Here is a 26,531-nt window from a genome sequence, read left to right on the forward strand (position 1 = left end):
TACTGGAATTGAATGTTTATTTTTTTAAAGAAACAATCTGCTCTCCTTCTGTTTATCAGGTGAATACATGCATTTTAGGTCATTTTTGGGAGGGGTTAACATTTAAAGAACAAGTAACATTTGGGGCTAAATGAAATACCAATGGAAGATGGTAAAAATAAGTCGTCAAATATTTAAGTTACAAGCAAAAAATATTAATGCAACCAGTTAGATATTAAAGCCTGCTTTCTCTTACCAAAAAAATGGCACAAATCAAAAAAGCTTGATGAATTTAGTTTAAATGGTACTAAATTGAATGCAAAGCTTCAAAGCATTAACTTAAACAGAGGCATTTATTATTCCACTTGAAAAAAAATTAAAACAGATTAGGCTCCATGTGTAGTCATATTTGGATAGATTTAAGCGTAAGTCACATTTAACCCAGTACTTTCCATAGCGTGGAGCTCCAACATTAGTATACTACATGTAGTAACTGTCTCACATCAAGAAATCCCAATGTTCGGCATCAAAGATCTAAGGAAACAAAGATATCCTAAATTGGTTTAATTGCACAATTATGAACAAGTTCAATTAATAAGTGGAAGGGGGCTTCAGAATGTTTTCATCACTGAGTGGCACATTTGTCTATTCAAGGCTGATCGTGACACCCACCTGCTGTTTCTATTTCATGGGTAAGAAATACCTCTGCTTATATCCTACAAGTAGGTCATTTTGCAGAATTAAAGTTGCTTTAACATCTTTTCTACTGTCTTACAATCCCATTTTACAAGTCAATCTTGGTTTAAAATGCAAAGTCTCATAGAATTGAAATTAGTTCTATACTTTATAAAAGAATTATAAATATCACACAAAGCCCTATGGCTTTAGGTCAACAGTAGTAACTTAATTGTACATACACTGGCAGCTTTTTTACGTGGTTTGCCGTTAGACCGCAAACAGATTATTAACTTTTTTTTTTTTAAATTTTATTTAAAGACTCTTAGATGGTTCCATGAACTGCGAACTTTTAGCACAGTACTACGGAACTGTTGAAGAACTCCTGAACCTGTTGATTTATATACAAATTAAAAACAAAATCATTCCTCTTAGAATATATAAAGATGGCCTCCAAAATTTTTGAAAAATACAACATGATGTATCCTGGACTATGCCCTACCTTTGATGGAGAACTTCTATGCTAGAAGACTTTTTATCATAAAAAATTGAAACAGCTGTAACCCTGCCTCAGCTGCTCAGGCAGGAGAATGTAAACTAGTAGAATGTAAACTTACCTTAAATTGCTTAAGCATACACTCACTTGTGGCCAAGATATATTAGAACAGAGTTCAAAATCATGATCTAAGTTAGGCAGAAAACTAGAATAGAATTTTCAATATGGTGGTTCTAGCATAGCCTGGCCTCATCCATGTGTTAGATCTCTGTTTAGCTGCAAGTGAATGTAAGGCAAGCTTAAAGAATGTCTGTTTTCTATTACAGTGTGGATGGGGCCTCCGGTTCAAATATTCCCTCCTCCCCATGAAGTCAGCAGCTCTTCATCTCCTCACGTCTCCCTATTTTAGCCCTCCTCATAAGCAGAAGCTTTTGAATAAAAGTTCTTCGCCACCAAGAGGAAATCAAGATCAGATATTTCTAAACGTAAAAAAACTGTTTTAACTTAGAAATTGTTCTCCTTTAAGTAATGAGTTTTTGAAGTGTCTGCACTTAACAGTACTGATTTGCAGAGGGAGCATCTTTGATCCACACTTGGCTTTTTGGATTGAAGTTTAAACTGTGTAGCCAGTTTTCAACATTACATATTCATCAGGGTATTCAGTTAAAGACATTGTAAGAAAGCAGGTTTTATCTTTGAAAGCCATCCAATATGTTATCTTGCATTTACTGAAAAGAAATATCTTTTCTTCAGAATTAAAACTAGAAGTTATTGTCTTAGCACTTGGCAAAACCTGCACATCACTTCATCCTAAAGATGATGTCACACACAAGCTAGTCACTCCAAGCAGTTTCCATAAGTGACCAGAAATCTTGCTCATCAGCAGACAGAACACAACCCTTTTCCAACTGTTCCCCATTCCCTCACCTCCCACCCCTCCCCAACATGGGCAATTACTCCACACAATGTAAAATGGGATACGGTTGTACACAATACCTACCCTTCACTAATACTGAACAAAAAAGCCTATTCTCAAATTACAGGACATCTTTCTCTAAATTTAGGTCAGCAGTGGTGCAGTCTGCACTGTTTATGTTTACAAGGATAATACCAATAAGTACATATATGTTCTTAAACTGAAAATGTAAAACCCTATGAAGTTAATTGGGGAAAAAGTTTAATATTGCTACTTCAGAGCACTAAAACACACAAAGTGAATCCAATAAAGATCCTTGTATTGATTCAATATTAAGTATTAATTGCATGACCATCATAGCACCTCTTTACATTATCACACAATCACCAGAATTATCAACTGCTTTTAAAACTAAAAAGGGCACAGTCCAATATTTATAACTTGCACACTGTTACTATATAGAAACTAGGTGCCTTATACAGTGCTGCGAAAATGGAAGCCTGCAGATTTGACAAAGATGCCAAGTCATATTTTAGACAATTTCAGTCAAACTGGCAATACTGTTGAAGCAAATACTCAACACAGCAGGAAATAAGGACAAAGCATTCTATAACCAAATAAAACATCTGATATTTCCTTTCCCTTTAAGAATACAAGTAAGGTCACTTTTAGCCTTGGAACGGATACATGTTCGCCTATGATGATCTTGCTAACTACTACACAATATCTGATGTCCTCTGCTAAGAATATAGTTTAAGAAAGCCGTAGTTACAAGAGGCATCTACTGTAATACCTAAAACTTCCTTTATGGCAATTATTGAATTCACTTGTCTTAAACAGTGAATATGGGAAGATGGCCTCATGTTTCCTTTTCAATAGTACTCTGAGGATCAAGTGGCTTTCAAGCAGCATGGTGGGTTTGAAATTTTTGCAGTTTAGATCATTCGGTTGCGTTTATGAGTTGGTGAGTCTGTAATGACATCGCCACACTGGGCTGAGGTACGCTTTCTAGTTCCACCATTGTCCAAGTGGAGTGCCATTTCTTCTGATATGAAAGTGTTCAAATCAACATCATGGAGTCCATTTCTCCTACGACTAGCATTGGAACCACTGCTTACGTGAGTGGGAGAGCCTGGGGTACTTGAACGAACGCTTATACTAGCCATTGCACCACTAAGTCCTAGAAGAAAAAGAAAGAAAGAAAGTTAAAAAGGCAATAATGCAAGACAGAAGACGAGCTAGTTTCCTGTACATTTCACTGAAGTTTCTGTAATATGCTAGAAAATTCATAGGTCAGACACATTCCATTACCACTCGTATATATGTATGCCTGTGTAGGCACGGATAGTCAGCCCCTTCTCAGCATATAGTGTATTCGAGCATGTAGAGCTGCTAAAGTTGCTTCCTATGCAATGCATATGAAATTAGCTGTTTACAATCTCATGACAGGCATCAACCACTGGTGAGGAAAAAAACCTCCTTCACCCAAATCTAGATATATGAGCGTATAGACAACCTATCCTGAAGTGCGTGCTTTCAATTTAAGCAGTAATCCATTTAAAAATGAACTATTCTTACTATGTAAGTACTTTAACTATCCAGTTCGAGACTGTCCTAGTAGTAAGTTTCTAGGGCATTTGATTTTGATCTGACTTGCCCTAACTCCCAGAATTACTCATACAAGTTGGAAACAAAAAGCTACATTTTCATTCGTTAGGAATTGTGTTGATATGACAAGACATTTATACAGCAGCCAAACTGAACAAGATTCCAAAAGTAGCAAAGCAAAGTTTTTACTTTAGAGTTGCTTATTCTTAGAAATGCCAAAAGATACCACTAAAGTTGTTTAAACAAGGCCTTAACTTGGCTGAGATGTCTGAATAAAGCTATGCAAACGTTTTAGAGATGGGCAAGGTACCTGTGACAGCATTTTGGATACAAGATTTGTGAACCATTTCTAGGTTGTAATCATTAGAACTTTTCCGTTTTCAGTATCTGAATTAACACTATTTTACTGTTGAAATATTTGTGACTGTTCCAGATAATTACAGCAATATTCAACAACGTTCTCTGTTACATAAGCACACTAGAACATATTACTGCAGTGTAAGAATTTGGCAAAAGCAGGGAGTGTTCTAATACATGATCAGCCCTAATATGCTTGTGTGTTCCCACAGAAAGTATGAATCTACCAATTCTTTCCCTACAAACTCATTGTCCTGATAATTTCAAGTTAAGATAAGCAAGTGCTCAGATTCATGACACCTTGTTATTTCAAGAGCACTTAGAAGGGAGTATAATTCACTACACTGATTGCTAATCAAATGGAAGCTGTGAACAGAGAACAAAATACAATCAATATCATGTAGAAGAGCTTACTCAGGTATATTGGCAGAGCACAAAACAACGCAGCAGGAAAGGAAAGCAGCCGGCAGAACCAGATTGTCAACACACATCACTTCTAGCAAGAGGAGGAGTAAAGAAGCTCCTCTTGCTGGAAGTGAGAGTCTCATCCACTTGTTACAAAGAGTTCAGTATAGGATCTTGAATATATAACCTAGATCTGTATGGTCAACTTACAATCTATTTGGGGTATTATATCTGCCTACTTTTTTTTTTTTAAAGTCAAATTCCCAAAGAAAGTCTGCCTAGTGTTGCTGCAAGCAGCCCATACAAACTACCCTGAAATCTGACAAATGCATTTAAAATAAACTTAAATTTTGTTGAATAAATTAAGTTTCAAGTGTGTAAGGTTCATTAATTTTTTAAAATTAAATTTAGACAAGCTTTAAAAGTTCATTTGTATGTAAGCTTCCTATGGGGTTGTTTTCACAGCCCTATGCTGCAAGACCACCAGCTTAACAAAAGTTCTCATTAAAAAAGGAAAATACAGGACAAACAACAAATAAAGTACTCTAAGTGCACCGAGACTCATGGACAGAGACAGGATATTCATGCTACTGAAAGCTAGAGTGAAGTGCATTTAGAGTTAAAAACTAAATTGCTAGATTAGGTGCCAGCATCACAGTACCTGCTTTTCCCCATAACACAAAAGTGAATGATCAGTAAAAGCAACATTAAAATAAGGTGATGCATCAGACAGGAAATGGAAAACAAGTCAGCACTTTGAGGTCCATTTCTAGTTGCCAGAAACCCCTTTGCAAGAGGACAGAGATAGGGAGATGGTATACAAAAGGTGCAGTGTGGTGGTGAGAGGAGAAACATACTAACAGGATAACTAACCTCTTGTATGTTAATGCTGAACAAGGGCTTAAATGCTGCAAGCTGAGTCCTATGACCACAAACCAGCAATAAAATCAATGGGGCTCCCTCACAGAGCAGGTTGTAAGAATAGGTTAAGAATTCTGACGTTCTTCGTGGAAGCTTGTGTTTGTTTAGAGCACTAGTAAGTGCTTTTCCCAAACACATATCTAAAGCAAGATAAAAATCCAAGACATCCCCATAGGGGTCCTCTGGGCACTACCAAAATATCACAATTAAATAATGCTTTAATTCACAGAGTCACTGGAACAGACATTTTGCAAAAGCAAGACAGGTCTTTAGATTTTGAAGATATATTTAACACAAAAATAAGATTTGTTTTACTATGACTACCACCAAAGTTACATAACAAACCTTTTTTGAAAAGCACATAGTATTACTAACAAGGAGTGCAGGGCAACAAGTGTGACGGTGATGCTTTTCCTGCTTATGAATTTTACAACTCACATGCTGTCATAAATTTGCAATTTTTGCAGATTACTAGAGAGCTACTTCTGGGGGCATTCTGCGCCAACAAATAAATTCCGCGCACAATATTTTAAAACTCTGCACATTTTATTTGTCAAAACAACACTACATAATCACACCAGTTTCAATTATTTTGGTAATTTATTTCAAAATACCTGTCAGCAAGTATGTCTGTGACCATACAGACACAAAAATTCCCCCAGGAGTAGAGTGTTAGAGAAACCCCTATGATAACCCAGTTCCTGTTTCTCTGCCACCTTCCCCACACCAGAGCCCAGCAGGAGGGCTAGATACCCACAACCCCTTCCTCCCAGAGTACAGCCACGCCTCCCACCCCCCACCAATACTCCTGAACATCCTCTCCCCCCAGAGCCCCAGCCCAAATACCCCCCTTCCCCCTCCAGGGCCCAAATACCCCCCCCTTTCCCCCAAACCTCAGCCACAGGATGGCCCCCCTTGCCCAGATATCCACACCCACTACCCCCCAGACACCCATCCCCTCCTAGAGCCCAACCGCAGGGCCCACAGCTCCTCCCCCACAGAACCCAGACACCTGCCCCCTCCTCTCCCAGAGCCCAGCCATTGGTCCCTCTGTGAGCCCAGACACCCATCCCCTCCCCTCCCCGACATGCCTTCCCCCCACTGCCCAGACACCTGCCTCCTTCATTTACACACACACACCCCCTCCCCCCCAAGCCCAGGGATCCAGAGAGAGAAACAGACTGATGCTTGGTCCCAGGATTGTGTGGAGTTTCCTGTGCGCCACCCTCTCCTTCCATCAGGGCATGCTGGAAACTGCAGCCCCCAGGAACCCTCTAGCTCCCTCCCCTCCACAGTGTCTTCTATGTGAGAGTTGGGCTCTGCTGGGTCGGGCAGCCCCTTCTGGCAGCCAACTACACTGCAGCCCATTTCTATGGGAGAAAGAAAATTCTTCATGCACAATGTTAATTTCTGCAAAATTCTGCACTGCGCAGAACTTCCCCAGGAGTATACAGAGCCTGCACTATTAGTTATGTTGGTTAAATAGTCACAATACTGATTGCATGACTGATGCAGCTGATAAGTCTAAGTATCAGAGCAAGTTTCTTGTGAAGTTCTTAATTTGCACCATGTTGGTTAAGAATTGTAAGATTTACAAGCTAAAATACCAAATGATGAATAGAAAAATTTTTAGTGTTGTCTCTGGTATAGAATACCCAAAGGATCCTGAAAAAAAGGTCAAATGTTTCAAATTTAATTTACAACAAAAAAGTTTGCTATTTGCTCCACTCCTCTTCTAAGGCTTGTCCAATATACACGTTCAGCATTAGTTCACGTAAATGGTCATCAACTTATGACACTTGTCCAACTTAACTTATTATATGCAACAACTATGGCAGCCAACAGACTACAGCACTTTGACCAGTCAAGATTCACTTGTGAATTCAGTCTCGCCTGTTTGACTTGTGCATGTAATAGAGGAGAGTGAACATTTTAAAGCCAAAGCTTAGTGAGCTCAAGGGCCAGAACTGAAGCTTCTTTTAAGTTGGTATTTTTGTAAGGACAAGATTGAGGTTTAGTTTCACACACCATTATCAAGTGCTACCTTTTTGAAAGAGGTCTGTCCAAGTGACAATTAAACAATTGGATAAAAGTGTTTTTATTTTTGTTTTTAAAACAGATACGTAGCCCAGAACTGAAAAGCACATTTGTTATGCCTGAAAAAAAAAAAGTTAGTTTTTTGTTTTTTTTTTAAAAGATCAAGGTTGTGAAGGTTACAGTAGTGCCTGAAGCGTACACTGAATATCCACCTTACTTTTCAAGAGATTTAGATAAATTTGTATGAATGGTACATTTAAATGCCCATGCAATAACCAGGACACATTTAGAAAGGTATTAAAATGAGACTACAAACAGGCCTGTAATTAACAAGGACCAGGGAACCGATTTTGAATTAACTTCTACAAAGAGAAAGAACACTGGAGAGCAATGATAATGTATCACAAGATGTACTTTATTAACTGTACTTTAACTTGCACTACTTCATATCAAATATGCACACTGTAGTGTATCTTGTAATAATGAGATTTAAGAAAGCTTTAATAGAGCACTCATTACTAATTTTGTCTCAGTTAACAGAGGCTAACATTACACACAATTTAATCCTTTTACTCAGGGTAAGCACAGCTCATTGTTCTCTTATGAATTGCTGTTCTGGTGACTGTTGTATCACAATTTAAAAAGCTATGTTACCAAATTCAAATATAGAAGGTTTAACAGATGCATTGTAGGGTAAGTTACTGAAATGGCAAATTGCCATTTCGTGGCAGCTGGATGTTTGAAGGAGGATGTCAGTATTATTAACAGAATAATACTTAAATTCAACAAGAAACAAGACATTGTAGAGCAGTGGTTTTCAAACTGTGGTCCATGGACCCGTGAGGGTCCGCAGACTATGTCTAAGGGGTCTGTGAAAGACTGTTACCATAGAACAGTGGTTTTCAACCTGGGGTCCACACGTCCATTAAAAAATTGTTTAGGGGCCCACAAATTAAAACTGTTGTAGGGCAATGACCCACAGTTCAGATAAGACAATCCTTGTGTGATGAAACCATTCCAATAAACTAAAGGTTTATCTTCCTTACTGTATCAGGCTCTAGTTTTCAGCGTGCTCCTACTAAAAACACTACCCAAGCAACTAAATGGCTTAAGTGATTAGACTAACAGGAACAGATATTAGACAGAAGTAGTGAGAAGAAGAGAACATTAGTAAGGAATATAAGCTTTGTAGACATTTCACTATTATAAGTTCTAGAGTAAGGAATAAGCTAACAACTTTTTTTAGTGTCTGTGCTTGTAACTATGATATTTCAGCCACACAAGGTAGGACATTCAAACAACCTTCATACATGCTGTGTGTTACATTAGAGGGGACCTTTCATTGCATGATCAATGCTGGACAATCACCGTTTAGCACAAGAACTGCATTTTAAGTAGTGGAGAATTTGAAGCAGGATTATACAAACAATCGTAGTGCACACAATAGAGAAACTAAGAAAAACGTAAAGCAAGAAGATTTTTTCCTCTTCGTGCTGCATCAAGACTGCATTTTTGAAAACTTCTGCTTGCTTTTGCATTTGAAATATTAGGCTGAGACTTCCTTCTCTTTATTGAAAGGCTTGAGATTGAGTAGCAGGAGCTGTACCACTTTAGACTGAAATTCAGCATGCCCTTCCCCTCAATTTAGGGGTGGAAGAAGGAAGAGGAAGAGTTCCAGGGTTAAGTTACAACGCTTGACAACATTATTCAGATTTTTTTTAACTGTTGCCAAAGTCTTCCAGTGAAGACAAGAAAGCAATACTAGTATTTCAAGTGCAAGTACAGTCAAGAGCCTTTTTAGAGTTTAATATTCAAGATGCATATATTTAGCATGAAAATCCATCTCAAAGCATTAGCGGAAGCTGCAGTACATTAAAATTTGGTGGCTGCTTCAAATAATTTCAGGTACAAACATTGAAACCTTACACATTAGCAAATTATAACATGAGCCTGAAATGGTTAACTAGAGAGGATATGTTTCATGAAGGAACTCCAAGTGCCATGCAGTAGAATAATGGTTTCCCATCTTTCATGAAGTTCACAAAAGAAGATTCATTTTGGAAGAAGAAGTGGTCCACTGGGAAATATTAACTTGTAACTTGAATGCAGATGACAACCAGTAAAGTCTCTGGACCAGTGTGAGAACCACTGTAGTTGAAGGGAAATAAAAATCAGCAGCAAAATAGGAAGAGGATTTAGTTTAAGTAGCAATTACTGGAGTCTTCTGGATAATTTATCCAAGTTCCAGAGAAATTTTGGTTTGTTGAGATTAAATGTCCATTTAAAAAATAATTAAGTGGAGACAGGAGGAATCATTATCTGAAGTGTACAATGGAAAGACAGGATTCATTGTCTATTGCTACATATAGCCACCTATTTACTGCCCCTCCCTACAATGCAATCCATGACACCAACTGCAAAAGTAAGATTTCATTCTCTATATAAGGCTGTATCAATCTATGTTAATGCAGAAGTGTCATACCAATAGTAAATACTCTCTACTCCACACATCTTATTCAGTACTGGGCAAACTGATTGAAACTATAGTAAAGAACAAAACTGTCAGACACAGATGAACATAATTTATTGGGGAAGACTCAACATGGTTTTTGTTAAAGGAAATCATGCCTCATCTATTTGAGTTCTTAGAGGGTGTCAAGCATGTGGACAAGGGGGATCCAGTGGATATAGTGTACTTAGATTTTCCAAAAGCCTTTTTGACAAGGTCCCTCACCAAATGATCTTAAGCAAAGTAACTTGTCATGGGACACGAGGAAGGTCCTCTCATGGACTGGTAACTGGTTAAAAGATAGGAAACAGGTAGGAACAAATGATCAGTTTTCAGAATGGAGTGAGGTAAATAGTGGTGTTCCCTAGCCGTCTGTACTGGGACCAGTCCTGTTCAACATATTCATAAGTGATCTGGGAAAAGGGGTAAACAGTGAGGTGGCAAAACTACTCAAGACCGTGAAGTCCCAAGCAGACTGCAAAGAGCTATAAAAGGATCTGGAAAGTGAGACAAAAATGGGTGACTAGGCAACAAAATGACAGATGAAATTTGATGTTGATAAATGCAAAGCAATGCACACTGGAAAACAGAATCCCAACCATACTTATCAAATGATGGGGTCTAAATTAAGGGGTCTAAATTAACTGTTACCACTCAAGAAAGATCTTGGCATTATTGTGGATAGTTCTCTGAAAACATCCACTCATATACAGCAGCAGCCAAAAGAGCGAACAAAATGTTGGGAATCATTAAGAAAGGGACAGATAAGACGACAAACAATATCACATTGCCTCTTTATAAATCCAAGGTACACCCACATCTTGAATACTGCATGCAGATGTGGTCACCCCATCTCAAAAAAGATACTGAAATTGGAAAAGGTTCAGAAAAGGGCAACAAAAATTATTAGGACTATGGAATGGCTGCCATACGAGAAGAGATGAATAAGACTGGGACTTTTCAGCTTGGAAAAGAGACGATTAAACGGGGATATGATAGAGGTCTATAAAATCATGACTGGTGTAGAGAAAGTAAATAAGGAAATATTTACTCATCATATAAGAACTAAGGGTCACCAAATGAAATTAATAGGTGGCAGCTTTAAAAACAAAAAAAGGAAATATTTCTTCATACAACGCACAGTCAACCTATGGAACTCCTTGCCAGGGGATGTTGTGAAGGCCAAGACTATAACAGGGTTCATCAAAAAAGAACTAGATAAGTTCATGGAGGATAGGTCCATCAATGGCTATTAGCCAGGATGAGCAGGAATGGTGTACCTAGCCTCTGTTTTCCAGAAGTTGGGAATGGGTGACAGGGGATGGATCACTTGATGATTACCTATTCTGTTCATTCCCCCTGGGGCACCTGGCATGTGGCCACTGTTGGAAGACAGGATACTGGGCTAGATGGACCTTTGGTCTGACCCCATATGGCTGATCTTATGTTCTTATGACTACAGCACACATTAACTCTGCCCTTCCCTTTCAACGCACTCACCTGCATATACCTTTACCAAGTACTATTTGCTATTGATGTTTTGTATTTTGAGGGGGAGTAGTTTACTACACAAGTAAAAGGGTGATGGAAGGCTGGCATCTCTAGCAGGCAACGTTACACATCTTTCTTATATACTAGAGAAAGAAGCCAGAGTGACCTTTTCAAATGGTAAGGGGATTTTGGTTGGGGATGACGTGGTGCCTAGATTAAATCATCAAGTAACCAGGTTAGTTTTGCTATGGTAGTATTAGGGCTAGAGCAATTAAAACATTGTTAGAAGGTTTTTGGAGGAGTGATATCCATGAATTTAATCCACTTTATCAATGTTTCCCTAGATCCTTCACTCCCATCACTCTGAGGCTCACTGCATTTGTTCCAGAAGAAGAATAGAGGTGAAAGAATCCCAATCACTGACAGACCCAGAGTTACTCCCTTTTGATGAAGTACATTCAGAATGGAGTAGCAGAGACTGCTAAAACTCTGGAATACAGTATACACTGACCATGCATTTACCAATCAGAGCATTACAACTGAAGTGGCTTGAAAATGAATTATTTCCGCCAGAAAACTCCAATGTCACATGCAGATCCCCCATAGACAAGGGTGCTACTTTACTATTCTAATAAATCAGAGAAAAGCAAAGCTGCAACAGAGATCCTGTGGCACAGGGTAAGATAGCATGGCAAGCATGCCATTCCTACTCATTTTGTGGGGAAAAACAGTGATAATGCATTAAACTCCTTAAGTACAGTATGTTGAGGGAGTTGTGATTAATTAAATGGTTCTAATACTGGTCTAGGGAGCATACACTGGTAGTCACAGGATGCTGGGTACTCCCCTCCAGCTGCTTCTAGTTTTTCAGGGTCTTCATTAAGGAGCACACGGACGCTTGTAGAAGTAGCTAGAAATAAAGAGCCAGTCTTCAAATAAAGAGTAGCTGCCTCTACTAGGAACTGCTGCCAGACAGAGGAATCAGTCACTATTTATTTTAGGGTTCTGTATAGTTCCCACCACCATACTACTGGTTCTAGATTGAGAGGAATGTGGAGGTGTTAGCACCTGGGAAATAAATAGGTGGGTGGGGATGAGGGGGTGCACAAGGAGACCAAGGAGCCATGTGGAAGAGAGCAAAAGGAGTTGAAAGGAGAACAAAGGGAGACAACAGTGTGTAAAGATTATATGCTATGCTACGCTACGCTATAATATACACTTTTCTAACACTTTCCCCCATACACAATAGCCTTAGCTATTACAGGAACAGTGATTGCATGATCACAAACAGGAAGGTACCTGGTCCACTAACATTAATGTAGGTGTCTTCCGAGAAATTTGAGTGTTCCTTGTCTTTCACAGGAGATTAGTAGTTCAGGAAACAAGGGGAAGACCAAGTGAATTTCTACTTCTCGCAATCTTGTGACTAAGTTTCTTTACAGAACAGGTGTTCTAAACAGTGGCTTGACAGCTTCAATTGAAAACTGGAATACATATGCAGAAAGCAAAGTTGTGGAAGCACGCATGTGTAATTAGAGAAAGCACACATATAAGTTTTGAAAATTTGGCCCTACACTTTTCTTGAAGCTTTAAACTTGTTGCAAAGGAAATCTTGCAACAGGATCCAATATACTTTAAAATAGTTCCACCATAAAACAGTGCCTCATAAGAATGGCCATACGGGGTCAGACCAAAGATCCATCTAGCCCAGTATCCTGTCTTCCAATAGTGGCCAATGCCAGGTGATTGTACAGATGGAATGTACAGAACAGGTAATCATCAAGTAATCTATCCACTGTCGCCCATTCCCAGCTTTTGGCAAACAGAGGCTAGGGACACCATCCCTGCCCAACCTGGCTAATAGCCATTGATGGACCTATCCTCCATATGTACTACACACATCCCCAAAAACGCCACAAGTTTTTGCTTTCTGTATTAATTTACAGTTCTTGTCATGCTTCAGGAAAAGCCAATCTGGACATCAGTTTATGTCAAATAGTTAAAATACACCAACAGTTCAAGTAGCTAAGCCATTCCCGTAGAGAGGGAGCTTAAGCAGGTAGCAACCTGCAACATCACATTTGGTTTTGTGGCAGTGTTTGACTCTCTTTGGGTTAATGTAGTGTTTAAAAGTCTACCTTTAGCACACTGTATGAATTCAAGTGTACTGATGCTCAAGGCAAGGATTTGGGAACAAATTAAGGGGTTCACTGGTTCATGATAGCATGTTCTCTGACTCCAGAATTTTTTTCATCTTAAGTTAAATCAGAGAATCTTGCCTATGCAAAACACAAGTTGTCTTGAAGGAAAAGTTACAGTAACTAATGCAATTCAATGATAATACATAAACAAGTTTTCGAGATGATGGCCTGTACTTTATTTACCTCATCTTAGCATTGTACAGTACCTAACTTGATTTCCTTTTACATCTGATAAGACACTGGAGTAGTTTCGATAAAACAATTCAAAGATATGGGGCTTGTCTTCACTACCAGGGAGATTGAAACTGCTGCAATCGATGAAGCGGGTGTTGATTTAGCGGTTCTAGTGAAAACCTATTTAAAATCGATGTCAGAGCACTCTCCAGTCAAGTCTTGTACTCCATGTCCCAGAGAAGAGTAAAGTAAATCAACCAAAGAGCATATCCTGTTGATGCAGCACAGTGAAGATAGCGTGGTAAGTCGACCTAAGCTATATCGACTCTAGCTATGTTATTCATGTAGCTGAGTAGCGTAACTTAGGTTGACTTACCCCGGTAGTGAAGACCAGCCCTAAATAAGAACTGCTCCACTTTCAGAGATTTGATAGACTGCTTCTCCTGCTTTGACTCAAAATCTTTGTTTTTTACTGCAAAGGCCTAACCCCCAAGTCAAGTCCACAAGAATGCCAGCTAAGAAATCTAAGAGCCCTGTCATCTCTCACATATTAAATTAGTAGAGCTGGGGAGAGAAGGGAGATCAGTGGATTTTCACAGGTCTTTACAACACTTGCGAAGTTGAACACTGTGCAGGAACCTGAACCGTCTCTCTTCCCCACGCATTTTGAGTAGAACTGCTCACTTTCCCAAGACTAACCCATGGCTACAGGATGTATATTTTTTGGAAGCAGAGAAAAGAAAGCCCTAAACAGATTCAAACAGCAACTACTCAGACACTTCAAACACCTTCCTACTCCTTTGTTCACATAGCTTCTCCCTCTCAATGGATTCTAAACACAGAGATAACTTCACAGATGTATCACATAGCAAAGATAACTCCATAGGAATCACTGTCTACACTCGAATACTTAGTTATCTTGCAAACTCTATGATTTGCTCATATAAACCAAAAATTAGCCAATCAGAAGAACTGATTCCCACTTCTGTGAAACAGACATTAAAAGACAGTTTCTTGAAGTGTCACTTTTTAATAAAGTATTAAGTACAAACATGTACTTAATGTTTCTTATGTGCACTTCTGTGCTCTTCGTTGTTCTACAAGTGCTGCTTTTCAGCAAGCTTTAGCAGAACAAGAGACAGTTGATTATACACAAGTCTCAGTGACCAAAACTGCATATAATATTCCAAATCTTGAAAAACATCTGAGTTTTGGAAAGAGTCTAAAGATTGGTAAGGAGAACGATATGGAAAGTGACAGATTCTTGAATTCTGTCAAACGTATTCAGACAGAAGGAACTAGAAGAAAGCAGTCATTTTAAAAAGACTAGGTAAACACAAACCTGGTCACCAGATGAATAATGTAAGATAGACTGTCTGAGGAAGAGACAGAACATGTGTATCAGAAGCAACTAATCCAGTGGGTGATTGACTTGTAGAGTTGTACATCAACTGAAGAAGTGGAAGGACATTTCTAGATATTTAGTACAATTGAAGAGTAGGGGCAGCCAGACAGGAACTTGATGAACTTTTTCATACAGTTTCTAAATTATTTACTCCTGGGGGAATTCTGCACTGCTGCATGCATGCAGAAATATTCTCTTTGCTTTTCTGCAGAAAATTGTTTCTGTGGGGACGCAAAGAAGCTTCACCAGTGCTCACTCACTCCTCCCCGGCAGTGTCTGTTTGGGCAGCCAGGGGAAAGTAAGTCACCCTGTGGTCTGGGAAGGGGTGGGGGATGACGACTGGGGATATCCAGGCCAGCCAGGAATGTTAGTCCCGGCTTTGGGGGGGTGGGGTGGGGGAGAGGAGAAGACAGAGATGGAATTCCCCCTTTCCTGCACAGAGCAGCCTGGGGCTGGGTCAGATCAACCTCAGAAGCTTCCCCTAGCTGGCCTGCCAGAAGCTCTGAACCCTGGGAGGTGGGAGAGAACGACTTGGCAGGGGTTTTGGGTGCAGGTGGTGAGGCTTGATGGGGTGTGGGTTGGGTGCGGGGAGGTTCAGATACATGGGGGCTGGGTGGACAGAGGAAGCAACTCCCCATTCAGTGACTGCCTTCTCCCACTTCCTGGCCCCATCACTCCTCAGCAACAGGGCGAGGGCTCACTGTACAGGAGCAGCTCCCCCTGTCCACCCATACCCCTGGGCATCTGTACCCGCCCCCCCATACCAAGCCCCCCGACTGAGCCTCATTCCCCAACATACCCAGAATCAAGCCTTCCCCTGCATTGGGAGCCCCCACACCCGTACCCCTGCCCCATTGACCCCCAAGCAGCTGCACACTTACCCCCACCCCACCAACCCTCACTCCCCCACACCATTAGATGCCCCCCACTGAGCCCTAACCTTTACTTGGATTCCCCTGCAGAGTCCCATTCCCTCTGCATCTGGAACTCCCCAACAAGCCCCAGTGCATCTAGATCCACCCTGCACCCAGACCCCCCCATCAAGCTGCCTGCACTCAGACTGCACAACATAGAACCCTGGTACTCAAGGGATTTGTGCACCAAATTAAAAAATTTAAAATTCTACATACTGTTATTTTGCCAAATAAAATTAATATAATCACACCATTTTCAACTATTTGCTGACAAATATTTTGAAATTACCAAAATAGCTGAAAATGGTGTGATTATATTGTTACTGTTATTTTGACAAATAAAATATAAAGAATGTTAAAATAGTGTGCAGAATTTAAAAAAAATTGCAGAGTTCCCTTTTAATTATTAAAAAATACTATTACTTGCTCCTAAAGCAACGTAACTATTCTTTGCCTAGTAGTTATTAAGTCTGCCTGCATAAATCCTAAAGAATGGCACCTAGCAGGCATGCAAAATAATTCAGCCACCTACATGATGTAACCACCACCGCCAGAATCAGACTGCCACCCTCATCTCCAGTTGCCCTGTAACTTATGAATATGAACAGTAACCCAATTATTGGTGTGTTTACTATATGAATGTTGGTTTTGTTTAATTGGGGCCATAAGGGGGGAAAAAACCTAAGGCCAAAAGAAGGGTTCCAGCTCAGCCGCTTCTCCACAAACACTTGAAGGTTAAGAGATAATGTCATTACAGGAAGAGGCCCACACACAGAGATCAAAAAGGGACTCTCTCAAAAGGAAAGGGAGTTGTTATGCAGAACCAGAGAGACCAAACCAAACATTCTGTATCTTATCTTGGCTGTGGCTTTGCTATTGGAATTCTTTCAGTTTATAACCAAGTCTGTAGTGTCATAGCACTGTACTCTTTTTAAGTATCTCAACTGAAGATGCCAGCAGCCCATTATTTATTTCCATGCACACCCATTTCCTCCACCTGGTCCTGCTTCCATCTCCCTTTTACTTGGCCCATCCCATCATTTTATAGTTTAAGGACTCTGCTCATTTGTGTTCTCATCAAGATTTTAGAAGACCCAAAGAATGGAAAAGGTTTAGGATGCTTTGAGTAGAGAAGTCATAACACTAGAGATGCTGGGATTGTTTCACTCTGAAAGGATGAAGACATGAGAGATGAGTGTATAAATTATCCATTGTGAATAATTTTTAATTAAGGTAAAAGGTGAAAGCACTTAACAGCCAGCAATAAAAAGCAAGTAACCATCCATTTAGGTATGAGAGTATTAGAACATGGACCTTTGTTAAAATTAAAGCTACCTACGAGAAAAGTTGTAAACTGATTCCTAGTAAGGGCTGGGAAAAAAAGAAACCAGCTCCTAGGGTTTGGGGGCCACACCAAGAACATTGGGGGCCACATAAAAGTTTAAACGCCTAAATTGTGTACCTGAATCAATTTCTCTAAAGCTAACATCACACTTTTAGACAGTAAAAACCATTCCTCTGACGTACACCCCTGAATCACATTATCTTAATGAAAAAAGGAAAGGAGTACTTGTGGCACCTTAGAGACTAACCAATTTATTTGAGCATAAGCTTTCGTGAGCTACAGCTCACTTCATCGGATGCATACTGTGGAAACTGCAGAAGACATTATATACACAGAGACCATGAAAGCTATTACCAGCTGGAGAGTGGGGTGGGAGGAGGTATTGTTTCATGGTCTCTGTGTATACGTCTTCTGCAGTTTCCACAGCATGTATCCGATGAAGTGAGCTGTAGCTCACGAAAGCTTATGCTCAAATAAATTGGTTAGTCTCTAAGGTGCCACAAGTACTCCTTTTCTTTTTGCGAATACAGACTAACACGGCTGTTACTCTGAAACCTGTCATTATCTTAATGAGAACTCCTAGAAATAAAAATGGCAGCTGTGCAGTACTAGTAATGGCTTCTCTCAAAACGCTACAGCTTTTCCTGTAAGGAATATTCTCCTATGAGCATGGCTCGAAAGATGCCTTCACTAGTAGGGCAGGGAGCAATGAAAAGCTGACCAAAGTTTGATTGATCCACTCAAGAACAAAGGCAAATCACTTGGCCCATTCCTGACCAGTCAGGATGCTAATCATACCAGTGAAACTGAGAAACTGACTAAGCAAAGCAGCAGTGCATTACTAAAAAGGAACAGGTAAGAGGGAGTGTTGGCCAATTAAAAACTCCCTCTTCCTAGGAAAAAGGGACAGTAAGGGTAAGACAACAGGCTCCCCAGAAGCAGAGAGAGGAGAAAACAAAACTGCCTTCCAGTGACTGGTTAAATCCACGTTTCAGGAGACATCAAAAACTAAACATGAAAGGTGCCATCCACTTTTCTACCAATGGGTAGGATCAACGCTTTTATAAAAAGCCTGTTTCCTTTCCAGAACTCAGGTAAATATGGCTTTTCAACAGCATGTTCCAGAAACTGGTTCTGAAGATACAGACTGCACCCCATCATCAGACCCAGCACTGATCAGTAAATGACCGGTACATTTTTTGCGTCCTTTCTTCAGCATGAAATCATTTTGCTGAAAGAGGGTGGCTACAAGTGCATCCTAAACTCACTTTACAAGACCACTGCTGCACAAGATGCCAATTTCAAAAAATGATTTGCTCCTTAATGCAGAAAAACTTTTGCCTGCACTTAGAATTTAACAATTGTACCACGTCTTAGCAATTAACTAAGATGTTAATACCACATAACCCCTTCAGAGCAAGTGAATAAGTGCCTTTACTCTAGGATGCCAGATACACTTCCTCTCTGGTTACACTGTAGCAAAGGGAGCCTCAAAATAAACCCCAAAGCTTAACAGGAAGGTATGCTCCTCATTTAGGATTCCCACCCATCTTTAAAAAAGAAATATTGAAAAAGATTAATGTTACCATGCAGAGCTATGGCTTCACGGAAGGGCTGCAAATCAGTCTCTACAGATGAGCTAGTTTCTGTTGAAGTAGCTCGGTTAGGGGATACTACAGTTAGTCTTGGGGGAGCTCTAGAGTTTCGTGGAGGAGGAACTTTTCCACATAGGAAGCTGATCAAATCTTCTCTACGAATAGTTCTTCTGCGTTTTTTAACCCAAGCTAACACATCCTTATTGCGACGCTGATAGCCAATTTGAATTCCTACATCAAAGCTTCGTTGATGAGCATCCACGCTTTCTGAAAAAAAGAAGACAAAGAATGTTCTTAAGTGTTGCATCTGAAGCAGAATAATTAGTCTATTGCTTTTTCATTCATAAGGGTTACCATGTGTCTGATTAGACAAGAATGAGACTGCAAGAGACCACAGCCCATCCCAGTTCCCTCATGTTGGGGTTCAGAGTAACACTTTTCCAACATCTTCAAGAGACACAATCAAGACAAACATTGGTATACACAAGCTTAAAAGTTGCCTTCATAGAAGACAGTTTATATTCTATACATATTAAACTGCTTAGCAGGGGTGGTCTCTTTTCAATGTTTGCATAGGACCCAACACTGCAGTTCCCAATCCCAACTTGGTGTTTATGGTGCTATCAGAAGTATTTGCTATAAATAAGTGAGGATGATTATACTCAGGTTTTGATGTAAAGGGTCAGAGAGTTGTGTTTAAATTGAAGTAGTTTAAAACTAAAGCATTAACTATGGTATTTCAGCTACATCACTACTTAACAGTGGAAACTTTGAAGAGATCATCAAATCTAAAGTCAATTTAAACAAACTGAAGAACAATTTCTGGTATTACACTTGAGCAAGTCCCCCTAACGAGTTTTGGCTTTTTATGCTCCCTTAAAGTTATTCTCTTCCACTGTGTGGAAGAATATCCACGCGAACTAGGGAAACAAGCCAAACACCAAGTATTATCACACAAAACCTCTTGTCCTTCTGCTCTAGGTAAACAATTTTCAGAGGTGTGATTTCTTTAGAAAACATCCCTTGAATTCAAGGCAGCCATGCATAACTAGTACTTTAGCAATGTTCCAAGCTTCATTTTTTGTAAATTGTCTCATGTGGGACATCTTGTATTATTCCCTGACTAATTATATTCATGAATTTATAATCCATGAAGGTATATTTTGTAAAAGCCTTTCATGCCTTCTACTTGCAAAGCCCAGTACAAGTTTAGTGCACAAAATCTTAGGCTGGATCTCACTCAGATATTAGATCTCCTATGAAGCTGAATTTCATTCTGGATACTGACGTGAGTTGTCATGCTGTGCTTTCCACTTTGTTATTTTCTAGTAGATCCTTTCAGATCATTTGATCCATTTTAAAGGAGTTTCTAACAACTCTAGCTAATTAGACTAAGAACTACATCAGTATGCTACTGAGATCATAGTCACATATTACATAGGACATATAATGTTCTGTACTCCTTAATTGTGTTCATTCTACTGTTTCTGCCACAGCAGTTTCTTCTCAGTGCTTTGCCAACAGTTATTTCAGCATATGAACAAGTAAATAAGACACCATGTTTGCTCTTGCTCCATAATGAAGACATGGAGCTAAATGTTGGAAAGTCCACTCCAATTTCTTTTACTTAATCTTCCAGAAAAAATACATTTAAGAACTTGGCAGTGTTCCTTAATTGAGTGTTTCTGAAGCTTTGGTGTTTTTCCCCACATTGGGGAAACACTAGTGAACAAAGAGTCCTATGCCTAAACCATGTCAATATCGCCTTCATACTTGTTTATTCAAACAAGGTTTCTCACTGAAACAGCATTATACACTATTTACCTGCAAGCCAGCTTCCAAACTGCCATATTATATTTGAGAATCAAGGTCAGTAGAACAATCATTTAAGATTTGTTTACAAGGCACCATTACCTGATTCGTGTATGTATGTGTATATATATAAAAAGTGTTTATTCTGACCACAACCAGTAGGAATGCTTCAGCCCATCAACCGAGTTTAAAAATCAGCAGCACTTCAAACTGCTTCTAGTTAAAACTTTGGGACATGGTATTTGCCTAGTATGTTTTGGATGTGTTTAGTGTATAAAGTGTAGATATAACACAAATATACAATTTCACATCCTTTATAATAAAAATATTTGAAGTGGTAAGCCTATGAAAGATTCATCCTCCATATTAATATTCAGATGTCCAAGTCTGATAGTTACTATTCAGACAGGATGCTCAATTCACACTGTTAAAAGGAACACCAAAAAGATTATAGTTATAGAAACAAATAACTTCTCTCAGTTTATCATGTGCATTTGACAGTATTTTGCCTGGTCAAAACCACAATATTTATGTTGATTTTATCACACAACTAAAGAAACATTTTTGAAGACTAGGAAAATATGAGATTACAAAAGCTGGTGGAAGGACTCTGATGCAGATCTACTTATAGAAGCTACTAAGAACGCTAAACTAGTTTTCAAATTGACAGTGTTCCTTCAATTGCTTGCCAGGATCACCTTCAAACACAGAAAAGTAAGGGGACAGAACAGAGTCCACATAAAGCCATCACGGTTAAGTGCCATCTACACTAAGAAAAGTAGTCTGTTGTGGAGACCCATTAACAATGGGTGACCACGATCTCCAGTCATATGGTGCTGAAGGCATTTAGCTGCTAGTGTAGATGGGACAAGCCTTGCCTTCATTTGGAAAAAAGCTGTTTTAATATAGTATAGACCAGGTAATTGTAGTTTTAACACATAGCTGATCTAGATCAATCCTACACTCCCCTTAAGGTTCAGCTCCATCAACTAAGACTACAAATAACTAAACTTGTGTTAAAACTGATTTGTCTAACCTAACACCTAATATCCTAATGAACATATCCCTTTTTCCTAGTGAAGTCATGGCCAACAGGATTTCTAGACATCACATTCCAAAAGGTCTCTAGCACACTTTCTGGAATGGTACTGAAAAGTTGTGTCCCCTCTGAACAAGCAACCAAACCATTTTCAGGGCAAACCAAGTAGGATTTGGAGGACAGTTAGTGAACAACAGCCCATCTTCTTTGTTTAGATGGACATTTTGTCATTAGATCTAAAAAACTTAAAAATACTCTTGGTGCCCAGTGCTGCAACTGATTGGACAATATGTACAAACAGTGATTAAATGCTAAGAGCTGAATCAAGTTTAAAAGTGAAAACTATATGCAGATAAATTGAGGCGTGAAGGAGAACTGAACAGATTTGAAAAACATTGTTTTATTGTTTATTCAGATCTCACTAGGGCCAGATCTCAGGAAAAAAAAATTTTTTAAAAGATGCCAGTAGTTTGTTACCAAGTAAAAAATGGGTTTAAGTACATTTAACAGATGTTCCTGATGTAGGCAGTTTGAGATGCTTGATTCATCATACAATATTCCTTAGATGACTTTTTTGCAACTTCGTATGAAGCACACTGCCTCCCACACCTTTGATAGTAACCACAATAAACCAAGTCTTAAAGAGCAACAAGAACGATTAGAACTTTTTAGTATTACATCAGTGTTTACCATTCTACCCTGCTAGCTCTCCTTGTGCATAGCTTTATTCAGATGGATTCTGTCCTCTTGAAATGTAGGCAATTTAATGTAGTCCATTAAAAAGACAGTTTTAAATACCTGAAACACGTTGCCTGTGTGTCTTTTTACAAGCCTACTTTGACTCCCCCCCCCCCCCAAGGTAGTCCTGGTCTACACTTTCTAAGTTCTGAAAAATTCACACCCCTGAGCACAGTAGTTAAGCCAACTTCATTCCTCACACAGAATTCTTCCATCGTCCTAGCTGCATCTTTCATTGATCTCGCTACTGCTGCTCCAAGAGGCTGATTACTGTCGTTGACTGAAACACCCCTTCCATCAAAGTAACCATCTATGCTAAGGCAGTACAGAACCCATAGTGTAAACATGGCTGCAGCCAATAAGACTTCATAGAGGAAACAGTGAAACTGACTTTTGACAAAGGCTGTGAAATACACAAGAGACTAAAAATACTCAGTAATTTCCACTGCTACTTGGAAGAAAAACAGGTAAATGTTTTCAAAAAGGTTTGTAATTTAATGACTATCAATTTATCATGTAATCATTTAATTTAAATGATCTCATTCACGTGAGAGCCAGATCATTTTAATTTCATGATAATATATTTTCAAGTTTTTCTGTTACATAATCATGGCAGAACAATGCCATACATTTATTTTTTCTTGCAAAACTTTAAATCAAATTCTTAACTGAATCCAAGAAGTCCTTACTAAAGTGGGGAGGTGCTCTGAACAGCCACAATAATCGATAATAAGATTCCAGTTTATCAAAATTCACACATAGGCAGTAGATATTCGAGCCAGATTATAGCTCTGATTAACACAACAGCTCCTATTTATCAAGTAGTGATAGATGATAAAGTGGAAGCTCCGCTGCAGTTTGACTGTCATCAGGGAAATATGGCTGATTAACACTTAGTAGCTGCCAAGTCAAAGCCTAGGACTAGTGTTTCTGGCTATTCCTTCAGGCCCACATTCCATTTGTGGAACTACATAAACAGCAGAGATTACAACATCAATTTCACTAACTCTTCATGGATGGTCTACTGTAGATACAGAGAGATGTACTGTATATGCATTTTTCCAAAGGAGAAGCAAGTCTCCAATGTAACGGTTATACATCTACTGTTTCCTCTCCATTTATTACTGCATGGTGAGAAGCCTGATCTGTTCTCAGATATACTACACTGCTAAGCTCAGTACAGTCATTTAAAACAAATCCATGGATTGACAAAATCAGCCAAGGGCTAACAATCAAAGATAAAGCATGCATATACGTGGTTCCATGTAGAATTCTAGACATGAAGAAAAACAGATATGCAGCTAAACAAAATCATGCAAGAACAAACAAACTCAAGCAAAGGGGTAGTTTATTTTAGGGTTCTCCTTTTGACTCATCACCATTAGGGAACAGACAGTAATGAGAGCCACACTGCAATAGTTTGCATTGTTCAGAAGGCTGATTTGGGAAAGTCACTGAATGTTTCTGTTCCTAGCAGGATCATTCTGCAACAGTGACCTATAAGTACCTTTTCCAATCAGAGGCTAGAAATTGATAGTTAAACTCAGTGTATCTTTGTAGAAAAACTAAGTGTCATGATACTCTGTCAGTTACAGTTGAGGAACAGAATTTTTGAAAGAGTTCCTAATCAAACTGCTAAACATGACTTTTCATTTTGTGCATCATAGGTGTCCAGCAGGTTCTGTTTGTACATTACAATATTAGTGAAAGTTAAGGTGTCCAAAGGGAATCGGGAAAGTTAAGTAGTCACTAAAAGAGGTAAGCATTAATTTAACGGATACAGGTAAGAGATCTAACAAAGAATGAGCATCACTGTCCTATAACCAAATTTCAACATTGGCAGACATTAAACCTTACTTTAAAAAAAAAAACCCACACACACAACCTCTGAGGTTTGCATCTGGAGCATGAAGTCTGCCTTTCAACCAACTTATTTTAAACCTGTAAGTTATACAAAGGTATCACTGTCAAATACTATGCTATGGCCTGTTGTACTCCTCTCCTGAGCTTATCAGAATGACATGCACATGTTAAGAGGTCCTTGTGCAAGAGCCCAGGAGTGGAACAACTTAAGTGAGTCACTCACATGAGCCAAGAAGAAAGTTAGTTGCTGCCAAACTTCAGTGGCCAAGGAAAGGTTACAAGATTCAGGCAGCAGCTTGGATTTCATGAGTAAAGCCAGCACTTGGGAGCAGGGTGGGGATAGCACCCGGGCCAGCCCTTACCTTTGTAGAGGTTGGTGACTGCAGTGGCGGCATTCTGGAAGGGGACCCAGAGGGAGAGCCCTGGCTGCTGGCACACCCGGTCTGCAGAAGTGGAAGGACACACACGCTGTTTATTTTGGAGGCACTAACTCCGAACGGCCATGTTAGGTTTCGCCATTTTGTTCAGCCTCCCGGAGACAGCCCGGGACCGGGGTGTGGCTGGGCCGACCGCGCCCGCTTCCCGGAACCGGGACAGGCGATGGTGCCTCAGGACCGCCGGCGCAACGCCCTGTCCTGCCCCCTTCCCTCAGAACCCAGTGCACAATGGGACCGGCCCCGCGCTCGCCATTTTGTCGGTGCCTCTTCCCTGGGCTAGACGGCAGGAGCCGCCTTCGGGAGGGCTAGGTCCCCAGCTCTCCTCCCCTCGGCTGCTCTGCGGGTCACCAGGAACCCCCTCTCACCCTCCCCCCCTCCGGGGTGGGTCTAGGCGGAGGGACCCAGTCCCTCGCTCCCCCCGGCGGTCGCTGAGCGCTGCCGGGAGTCTGCTCCTCCCCTCACGCCAAAGGGCCCCCTCGCCGCCATCCCGGGGCCGATCCCTTCCACCCCCCCAACCCCCGCCATTTTGGGCGATCTCTGGGGAGGGGCCGGGGCTCCAGACACGGCTGGAGACAGGAGCCGCGGAGGGGGGCCGAGGGCGGCGGGTATCCCCGGGGGCGACCCCTGCTCCAGGGGGGCTGGAAGGGTGATTTCCAGGGCAGCGGCGGAGGCGGCGACTCCACCTTACGCCATTTTGTTTTCCCATCCGCCTCTATGGATATGTGCGGAGCCCCCGCGCCTCACACTGCCCGAGGAACCCCCTCCCCCCACCGCCCCTATGCGGAGCCGCGTCCCCACCACAGCCCCTCCGGCTTCCCCTGAGGCCTACCCCGAGCGCCCACCCCCACCCCGCAGGATTCCTGGCTCACTCCTCAGCCAGCTTCTCGGCAGAGCCTCCCCCGCCCCCGGTAGCGCTGCGTCGCGCCGCCCCCCCCTCCCCTATGCTCTACGGCTGCCCCGGCCCGGCCTACGCCACGCTGGGCGCCCCGCAGGCCTGCCCCGCTCACCCTTGTAGAGCTGCGCCACGGCGGTGGCCGAGTTCTGGAAGAGGTGCCACAGCTTCTGCTGCTTGTGCTCGGGCTGCGCGGCGGCCGCCGCCTCCTCCTGCAGCTCCGGGGCCAGCGCCTCCTCCTGCTCGGCCTCGGCCAGGCACTGCCGTTCCCACTTGCTGAACCAGTGCTCGGGCCCGTGCTCCTGGATCTCGGCCTCGCCCTCCTCCTTCTTGTCCTCCATCCTCCGGCCGGCTCAGCTCCTCCTCCGCCGCCGCCGCCGCCTCGCCCAGACCCCCGTCACTCGACAGCGCTCGCCTGCCCTCTCCGCCGGCGGAGGCCAGCCGGCCGGGCTGCTGCTGGGGCCGGGCTGCTCCTACCTAACCCCCATACTCTCGGCCTTCGCTCTCCCAAGCACCAACCTCTCCGCCGGCTCCAACCACACTGAGCCGCAGACGCCGCCCCAATCCCAGTAAAACCCCAGGAAAGGCAGCTGCCGAACCTGCTGTCAAAAAAGACCCGCCCCTCGCTCTCTCACTGGCAGGCTTAGCTCCACCTTTGCCGGTTTGAGTGGCAAAGCCCACATCCATTGGATAACTGCGTGCCCATCATCAAGCCAGTGTCA

The 26,531-nt window shown here is 41.2% G+C and overlaps 1 protein-coding gene across 3 annotated transcripts; it reads right to left on the reverse strand.

Annotated features, from left to right (window-relative positions):
* Positions 1 to 26,401, reverse strand: HAPSTR1 (HUWE1 associated protein modifying stress responses). 3 transcript variants are annotated; one of them, XM_048865983.2, is made up of 5 exons: positions 25,925 to 26,396; positions 24,843 to 24,923; positions 19,020 to 19,295; positions 3,185 to 3,246; positions 1 to 513 (listed from the first exon to the last, which is right to left on the reverse strand). In XM_048865983.2, exons 1-5 carry the CDS (start codon positions 26,148 to 26,150, stop codon positions 478 to 480), a joined length of 681 nt encoding a protein of 226 aa, XP_048721940.1. In that variant the 5' UTR covers positions 26,151 to 26,396; the 3' UTR covers positions 1 to 477. The 3 variants fall into 3 exon arrangements, with proteins under 3 accessions (XP_048721940.1, XP_048721938.1, XP_048721939.1); XM_048865981.2 differs by having other exon boundaries at positions 1 to 3,246; positions 25,925 to 26,395; XM_048865982.2 differs by lacking the exons at positions 1 to 513; positions 3,185 to 3,246 and adding an exon at positions 7,789 to 9,542 and having other exon boundaries at positions 25,925 to 26,401.
* Positions 26,402 to 26,531: the final 130 nt, after the last annotated feature.

Source organism: Caretta caretta, chromosome 10 (genome assembly GCF_965140235.1).
Source record: "Caretta caretta isolate rCarCar2 chromosome 10, rCarCar1.hap1, whole genome shotgun sequence".
NCBI lineage: Eukaryota > Metazoa > Chordata > Testudines > Cheloniidae > Caretta > Caretta caretta.